The 8,849-nt window shown below is 39.0% G+C and overlaps 1 protein-coding gene across 1 annotated transcript; it reads right to left on the reverse strand.

Annotated features, from left to right (window-relative positions):
* Nucleotides 812–8,351, reverse strand: LOC109824820. The gene is made up of 4 exons (XM_020391471.1): nucleotides 7,929–8,351; nucleotides 2,730–2,977; nucleotides 1,837–2,357; nucleotides 812–1,500 (listed from the first exon to the last, which is right to left on the reverse strand). The coding sequence occupies exons 1-4, from the start codon at nucleotides 8,328–8,330 to the stop codon at nucleotides 1,013–1,015; spliced, it is 1,659 nt and encodes a 552-aa protein (XP_020247060.1). The 5' UTR covers nucleotides 8,331–8,351; the 3' UTR covers nucleotides 812–1,012.

Consider the following 8,849-nt stretch of genomic DNA (forward strand, 5'->3'; position numbering starts at 1 on the left):
AACCAAACACAAGAAAATTAAGAAAAAGTCTAACCAACAAAAGTTTTCCCATTTTTTTTTTGTACCAACCAAACAAAGGAAAAGTGTGTAAATTGATTTCCCACCATGTATTATGTGTGAACCAAACACGAATAATCAATTTCTTGGAAAATTTTAGAAAATTCAAAACTAAGTTTTCTCAAATAGAATGATGTTTCCCAATAAAATGGGAAATGAACCAAACACCCCTTAATTAGAAAAGATTTATATTTGTGATATATCTGATGAAGGTTAAAATCATCTACAAGAAAAAAAAGTAGATATGAATAGTTTTAAAAAACACGGTAGAACAAAAAAAATTTACTTAAACTTCAGCAGTGGATAAAGGGGCACAAAAGGTAGCATGAACAGTGTTTAAAGGCAAAAAATCCAATGTAGCCGGAACAGTAGGTCTAAGGATGAAAATATTACTGCAGCAGGAACAATACTTTTAATACTCCGCATTATTCTGCATCGTGAATAGTTCCTATATGGCATGAACAGTGGTTTTAAGTTTTGTCTTTGAAGTTAAAAAAAGGGTAGTAGATACACTGCGAGACTGAAACATCATGTGTGTAAGTCTTGGTGGCGTAACAAAGCAACAAGAAGAGAAAAAGAGAAATTAGCAGGAAATATAAAAGGGTATTGGTAATTCAATTTGGGCCTAGAGGAAATTTTGACAATTTCTACCATTGTCAAAGTTATTTGTTACATTTCTATCTGTATCATTGGGGAGAACGCAATCTGATTTGAATGATTCAATATGTAGAGGATTTTTTTTTCAGTGGCTTGCTAGAATTTCTTCAAGCTTCAAGCTTTTGCATTTATTACATCTCAATTCATTTTTTTATAACATTACATCTTAGTTCATGTTTCATACAAAGAATGCATTTTACATGAATAGTCCTATACCCATCTATGCTAATTTGCTATAAATGATATGAACCAAATGAATACAGATCATGACTTGTAGATTAGACACCAGCTATATGTTTTACTGTGCCGTCCACATTCCTTCATCACTAATCGCTTTACTTAGTGAATTCTTCTTTACGACATTTCGAGTACTAGTAACCATCTTGAACCACTGGCTCTGAGGATCACAAGCTTTATCTTTGTTAAGGCACTTGCAAGCATTTGTTATAATAGTAGTGCCATCAGAGGCAATATCCAAGCAAATACTGCTGCTATTATTTGTTAGCTTGGTAGCGATATGCATCTTAGAGTCCGATACCAAATCCCACTTAGAAGTAGAATCATCACAGATAATCCCGAGCTTTGCGTTCTGACCTTTAGCATCTGCTTTTAGACACGTTAACGTACCCTTTAGTGACAAAATGTGCTGATCTGAATAGGTCCAGGCTTCTGATTCATCACAGGGTCCTAATCGTAATGGTTCAAGCAAAGTTTTCGTAGTCACACACATCCCCGTTAGTGGATGGAATAGTATAATATAAGGTGGAACATCTGAAAGACCGGGACCTGTGTCATAAAAATTTAAAGCGATGTATTAGTCTCTAAACATATTAGTATTCATGTTTGAATTTTACATTCATGCACCCTGAGTTTTGGTATAATTACACAGGTAATCATGGAGTCTGTGCATCTATATGTGTAACTCTGAGATAACTGATAATATTTACACATATAACCCTAAAGAAAAAAAAAAGACTCCAAGGTCATCCGTGTAATTGCAATAAGTGATCTCAGTGTTAACTATGTAGATAGACATATCATAGGGTCACCCGTGTAGTTAGACCATACCTCCAGTTGATGGGATGTAACTAATCCAATTTGAATAGAGAATTTGATCCATACCTCTGAATGGAGATTGGAGAGTTGAAATCCTTTGTAAAAAGGTAGAATTTCGTGGCTTACACCAATCCCAAGCTAAAACCCCATACACTTCATCTAAACCAAGAACCCCCTGTCTAAGATAGTAACTGCCTTGCAATGTCCAAAGTGCCCAATCCAAATCAAGATCAGCTGCAACCCCAAGAATGCACCCTAAGTATCGGTTATCATTAACATTAAGTCCTCTTTGGTCGACGCCAAACTCACTTAAGAACAATGGGTATCCTTGGTCTAATAGGAAACCAGCTCTTCTCATAACACTGGCCTTCACCTGACCACAAACTTGGTTTGGGTTACCATTGGCCCAGGCTTGACCATCAGAGAAGCCATACCAATGAAATTCGAATACTAATTTTTTAGTGAAAGTTAAATCTACTTGCTTATTTGAGAGGTAGCTCAAATCATTGTCAAAGCTCAATCCAGATATTATAACGAGAACATTAGGATTCATGGAGTGAACTGCTTCTGCACCCTGTTGCATGTATCTGTGCTTGTATATATTAGTTATATTTGATGAGGTACCAAATATGAACATAGAAAAATCATGATTTAAATACAATATAGGAAATGATTAATTGTGGATGGACACCCTTACTATCGCCAAATTGAACTTACTATCCCTGTAGTTCTAATGTTGCAGATAGACTGGCCTCCTGAGTGGATTTTTTTTTTACCCGGATTAGGGGGTCTATCTGTAACATTAGATTTTAACTCGGGGGATCAATCCACAACAATATAACTTTTTTGGGGTGTCTATCTGCAACCATAGACCTAGAGAGTGGTAAGTTCAACTAGGTGGTCGATGGAGTCTACCCGCAATTAAGCCCTATAGGAAATAAAAAGTTGAATTTATTTACCTGTACCAACTAGTGACATTTTGCTTGGGCCCTCTCAGCTCATTTCTTAGGCTCATTCCAATAACATTAGTGGATTCGTTGAACATTGTTGCCATTTGATTCAGCCCCTTGATCCATAAATCTGGGTCAAAATACTTATCTCCAAAGAAGCCATTGCCATCGGAGTTGCTACAACACCATCCTGGCTTGCTTATATGATTGTCTAAGATCACCATGATGTTGTTTTCAGCTAGGTTTTCTACAATAGCCTGCATTTTCAGAAAGTAAATATTGTGACATGAAAGAAATAACAGTGACAGTTAATAGGTCGCAAGTAAAGTTACACAATGTGACCTGAACTTTATTAGTAGTAGAGTTCAAAGTTTATGGTAGTTTGTCTCGTTCTCCCCTTTGGGTGTAAAGATCATCATTCTCTTGATTCGATTGTTGTTTCTTTGAAGTAACTCTGTTTTCATGTTTAGTTTATCAGTGATTATTATTTTGCTTGCAACTTCCTGTGTATATATAGTTGGATAGGAGACCTCTTTAGGAATAAATTTATCTACAGCATTCATGTAGTTAAGTAATCGAGGAATTTGTCTAGTTAGCAATATTGCATTATCATCGCCCGCTTCTTTGTCTGCATTTGGTAGAACGATTGCACCTATATTCATTGTTCTTAATTCCTGCCTCACATATGGTGACAACTGAAAATATTTAGAACTTATTTTGTTAAAATTTGTATCTCATAGTGGAAATTTCGGCAAAGTTTCTGGTGCACAATAAGAGAGAAAGATCGATAAGAATTCTTGTTTCTCAAAGGGAACAAGAATCTGAAGCCTAATATCCCATCAAAGTGGTATATTTGCTCTTCCTCTCGTCAGCTCTAGGACTGCGCGTCGAGGGATCCTAAAAACTATTACAATGGCCACAAACTCAAACAATCAATTTTACGTGGTTCGGCAAACTGCCTACGTCCACGGGGTAAGGAGGGGGAGATCTATTATTAGAGGGAGAGATACAACTAGGGTTTACAATCACTCAATCTAAACCCTCACACAATTATCTCTCTCTCACACAAATACTCTCACCAAAGCTACACAAATCCCTATTCTTCTCTTTTTCTTTGCTGCGTTTTCTCCAAGAAACAAAGCCGCCAAAAAAAGGGAATCCATGAAGTTTTTCCAAAACTGAGCCGACACCGACCAAACCAAATATCTCACTTGTTGTGTCCAGTACACCGTGAAACAATTCACGACAACAGACTCAATCCATAACAAGTCGAGAACCCAAATGAGAATGCAAACACTCTCCAAATGTCAATATCAACTCACCAAATCGATCTCATCCCCATCAAATAATCCAACCCGGCTGCATCATAAAGACTGCCTACGTATCCTCTTGTCCAAGGAATCAAGCCGAACGTAGACCTCAAACCAATAGAAGAGTTCGCAACCCTTCTCCAATATCATCAACTCTGCGGCTGATAGCACCTCCAATGGCCTCAAACACCTCCACCTGAGGTGAACCAATGGCCATATCCAAACTACGTCTACCAGCTGCATTCGAATCTATCAACTCATCATCTGCATCCGAATCCAAATGATTCTCACGCTGTGTCACCTCAGCTGAAATCCCAACCAATACAGAATGACCTGAAGTATGTGGGAAAATCCCCACCCAATGTGGAGTAGCATCAGTCTCCACCCGCTGCGATACCTCTAGGGTCTGTCCAAAACTCTCCACCTGCTGAGAGTCAATTATCTTCCACATCGATACCTCAACCAAAGTGACACTACCAGACCTATCTTCTAATGGAGTTTTACCTCCAATCACAGCAGTTGACAACTCTTTAATAGGATAACCCAAATATGTCGAAGCCTCAGTCCAGAACTTCTTCTGCAAACCATTGGTCGACCACAAACACCGATCCTCCTCCAGCAAGGCACGGTCTTCCAAATTTGTCACCCTATCTAGTTGCCCCAAGATTTCCTTTCCAACGAAGTGTCTCGAAATGCCGTGAGCTCGGCTCCAATGCAGAAACAGGTCCATCTTGTGCACCCACCAAAATGGAGTACATTCACCTTTCTGTCTATTACACACTTCTTCAATCTGTTGGAAACTACTAGGACTTTCTTCAAAGGGGATTTGGTTGCAACCCAAACACGCCTAGAACAGTCACCAACAAAGGAAACCAAACTTCTATTACCTCCCAATGATGTCCCCTTGGAAGGCCCCCAAACATCCACGTGAACTCCTCCAGAACGACCCTTAGCACGGTGAATAGAGGTGCCACACTTCACCTCGGTCTTCTTGCTCACATCAACATGTTCACTGGACTTCAAACTGCAGGTCTTTGCACCCTCTTTCAATCTATGCGAGGAATCAATACTGGAATGGTCAAGCCCCAAATGCCGCAGTCTAGTCAAATTAATAGAAGTCGTCAGCTCTCTACCTTCCACTATACCTCTAGTCAAGTAATACAGGTTATTCCTCCTGACGCCCTTCATCACAATACGAGAGTCTCTCGCAATCTCGAGAACCATGTCCTCAACACGAACCTTAGGACCCTCTCCAACCAAAGCTCCAATTGAGATCAAGTTCTTCCTCAAAGAAGGAACATATCTCACATCATTTAACTCCCTAACAGTCCCGTCAAACATTTTTATGCGAATTCTTCCTATCCCAAGGATCTGGCATGCACGGTTATCAGCCATGTACACCACACCACTATCCACCAGCTTCTCAAAACTGGAGAACCATTCCCTTCTAGGGCACACATGATAGGTCGCACCACTATCCAACATCCATTCAGATTCCTCCGAATAGCTATCTGTAGGACTGATAGAAAGCGAATAAATAGAAGAGTCAGAATTATTACCATCTGATACGATGTTTGCTTCTGATGATGGCTGCTTCCCTTTTCCCTTCTGCTTATTCTTCATCCATTCGTCGAGCTTTGGGCAGTTTTTCTTCCAATGACCAGTCTCATTGCACCAAGCACACTGATCTTTTCCAATTGTAGGATGTCCTACTCTAGACTGTGACTTCTAATTCTTTCGGTTTGGACCCTTCCCTCTTGCGACCAACGCCTCCGCTACTGGCTCAACTGAAGCCTCCTTATCCTTCTTTCGAAACTGATAATTCACAAGTACAGCGGTGACCTCACTATACGAAAGTGATGTCTTCCCATTAATCAGAGTAAGAACGAAGGTCTTATATTCCTCGTCGGGCAAGGAACTCAACAACAGCAACGCCTTGTCCTCATCTTCAATCACGACATCCACATTCGCCAAATCCGCAAGAAGCTTTGTGTAGTGGTTCATGTGATCTCTAATGGAGGTTCCCTTCTTCAACTGGAAACGATAAAGTCTCCTCTTCAAATGCAAGCGATTTTCCACACTCTTGGTCAAATACTTGCTTTCGAGAATCTCCCAAATCTTCTTCGCAGAAGTCTCATTCATCACATCATATTTTAGATCTTGAGTCAAACAAGACCTAATCACACCACACGCCGTTCGATTCATCTTTTTCCAAACCTTCTCTTCAATCTCATCTGGCTTGCCATCTAACTCCAAGGTATCCTCCAAATTCTGCGCGTTCAGCGCATCCAAAACCTCGCATCTCCATAATCCAAAGTTGTTTGTGCCATTAAATTTCTCCACATCTATCTTCATAGAGTGGATATTCAAACTCTGAATAGTCTTCACGCCAGAAGAACCACCCTCGACTCCCGAAGCACCTTCTTTCCCCGACATCTTACGCACCAACGAACAAAGAATAGATCCAAAACTGAAAGATAGAGTCTTTACCAAAAGATCCCACCTTTATCACCAACGAAGCCCTAAACGAGCCTCTAAATTGATCTACTCCTCCAACCAAACCCTAGATCTGGAATCTGGGCTCTGATACCACTTGTTGTGCGCAGCGGAAATTTCGGCAGAGTTTCTGGTGCACAATAAGAGAGAAAGATCGATAAGAATTCTTGTTTCTCAAAGGGAACAAGAATCTGAAGCCTAATATCCCATCAAAGTGGGATATTTGCTCTTCCTCTCATCAGCTCTAGGACTGCGCGTCGAGGGATCCTAAAAAACTATTACAATGGCCACAAACTCAAACAATCAATTTTACGTGGTTCGGCAAACTGCCTACGTCCACGGGGCAAGGAGAGGGAGATCTACTATTAGAGGGAGAGATAAACTAGGGTTTACAATCACTTAATCTAAACCCTCACGCAATTATCTCTCTCTCACACAAATACTCTCACCAAAGCTACACAAATCCCTATTCTTCTCTTTTTCTTTGTTGCGTTTTCTCTAAGAAACAAAGCCGCCAAAAAAAGGGAATCCACCTTGCTGTTGCCCTTTTCACCGCCTCCTGCACCGAAAAACCCTAAAATAAATGCATAGATATATATACTCTGCTGACTTTGAGAAGCGGGTGGGCCATCATCATGCGGAAACGTTGCCCAGCTCTCGTGGGCTCGTGGTCCCACTCACAATATGCACATATATTCTATGACACTCTTTTACTATGTGCTGGAATTAATCAAAGCATTCATTGAATTCAGAGCTTACTACTATTGTTTCAAATTACCTAAAAGGGATGAACTATTGCAATATTTACCTTACCATTGTGAATTTGGACAACGCGCCTTGAATAAAAACCAAATGACCTTTCGAGAATATTATTAGAAAATGAATGCTCTGAATTGAACATGTAAGTTGTGTTTTTTCCGGCCTCCTCTTGTGTCATCATCACAATCAATTCATAAACTATTTTAGTAGCATTTTTTTTGGCCCTTCCTAATCATTAAAACATAGCATTGGCTTCTCATCTGTCAGTGATTGCTGAGAAATATATAATCATCTATGGCAAGCATCTCATTAGCTTTTTAAATCATATTAATTGTAAATTGTATCCACTCATCAGTTCATTCTTAACATAATCGAAAATTGAACAGTTCAGAACTTTAACACAATTTTCGTAGTTTCCAAAACTTCTACTATAGTTTTCATTTTATCAAAGGGCTTAGGATATTTTTAATAAAAACGAGGCCAGGACTGATCCTGGCCTAGTTTTGCAAGGATTGCCAAATGGAGCCTGTAAGTTCATCTTTTGTTATGGTTCATACTATTGTGGATGAGAGTATGGGGTTGTCTCACATTAATTTTTATAGATTTTGTTGCAGATTGTTAGTACGTATAATGAGAAACTCACCTTATATGCTTCAATAAGCGGAAGATCAAGTATCCCAGGATTATTCACTTTAATACCTCCAATAGACTCATTGAGTCCAAGACCTTGAAAAGATTGACGAACAGTCATCGACGCCAAAGACTCATCAGTAACAAGAAACAGCGGCCAAGTGAACCTAACACAATTAAACCCCATAGAAGCAATACTTTTCAACATAGTATCCAAAGGTTGCTTTCCAAGCCCCTCAGCCGTTATGGGCTCCAAATGTGACACCCAATTTATGCACGCAAGCTTTACTCGTCGTCCTGACTCGTCGACAATCCATCGGCCATTTGTTGATAGAGGAAGAGCTTTGGTTGGTTGAAGATAAAGAAGGGTGGTCGAGAGGAGTGAGATTTGGAGGAAGAAGATGGAGAGTTTCATGGTTGTGTAATCTTTGCGCAAGAACTCTTGAGGTGGTTATAACTAACTGTTGGAAGGCATAGGTATAAATAATAATGGTATTTTCATATGTAAGCCCCAATCATAGTAATTTTACCCCTAAATCATGGTAATTGTTATTTTACCCCCAAACTCACCTAATTTAGAGAATAAAAGGGATTATTTAAAATGATTAACTTTTAAATAAATGACTAAACTGTATCTAGTTGATTTTTGGTTAATTGGATTGTTAGTCACTGTATTTATTATCTAATTGGATGTTCATATTTATGTTTTAATTGTTTAGTAAGATGATTATGCAATTAAATAATAATTAGCTCGTTAATCACTAGACAGAAAGCGAATTAATTAGTTATTCAATTATTACTATTTAATTACATGTTTTATCATCCAAGCAATTAAAATATAGGTATAAACATTCAATAAAGAGATAAATAAATTAAATGACCAAGCATCTAATTAATTAGATAATCTATGGGGTTCGAACCCATGCGCAGTTAA

This window comes from Asparagus officinalis, chromosome 9 (genome assembly GCF_001876935.1).
Source record: "Asparagus officinalis chromosome 9, Aspof.V1, whole genome shotgun sequence".
In the NCBI taxonomy this organism is placed as follows: Eukaryota; Viridiplantae; Streptophyta; class Magnoliopsida; order Asparagales; family Asparagaceae; genus Asparagus; species Asparagus officinalis.

Excerpts from the sequence above, each read along its gene's own strand:
- LOC109824820 (XM_020391471.1), bottom strand. The coding sequence starts at position 8,330 with ATGAAACTCTCCATCTTCTTCCTCCAAATCTCACTCCTCTCGACCACC. Across the intron at positions 2,358-2,729 it reads AATGTCACTAGTTGGTACAG|ATACATGCAACAGGGTGCAG; the intron begins GTAAATAAATTC and ends ATACAAGCACAG. Across the intron at positions 1,501-1,836 it reads TCTCCAATCTCCATTCAGAG|GTCCCGGTCTTTCAGATGTT; the intron begins GTATGGATCAAA and ends TTTATGACACAG.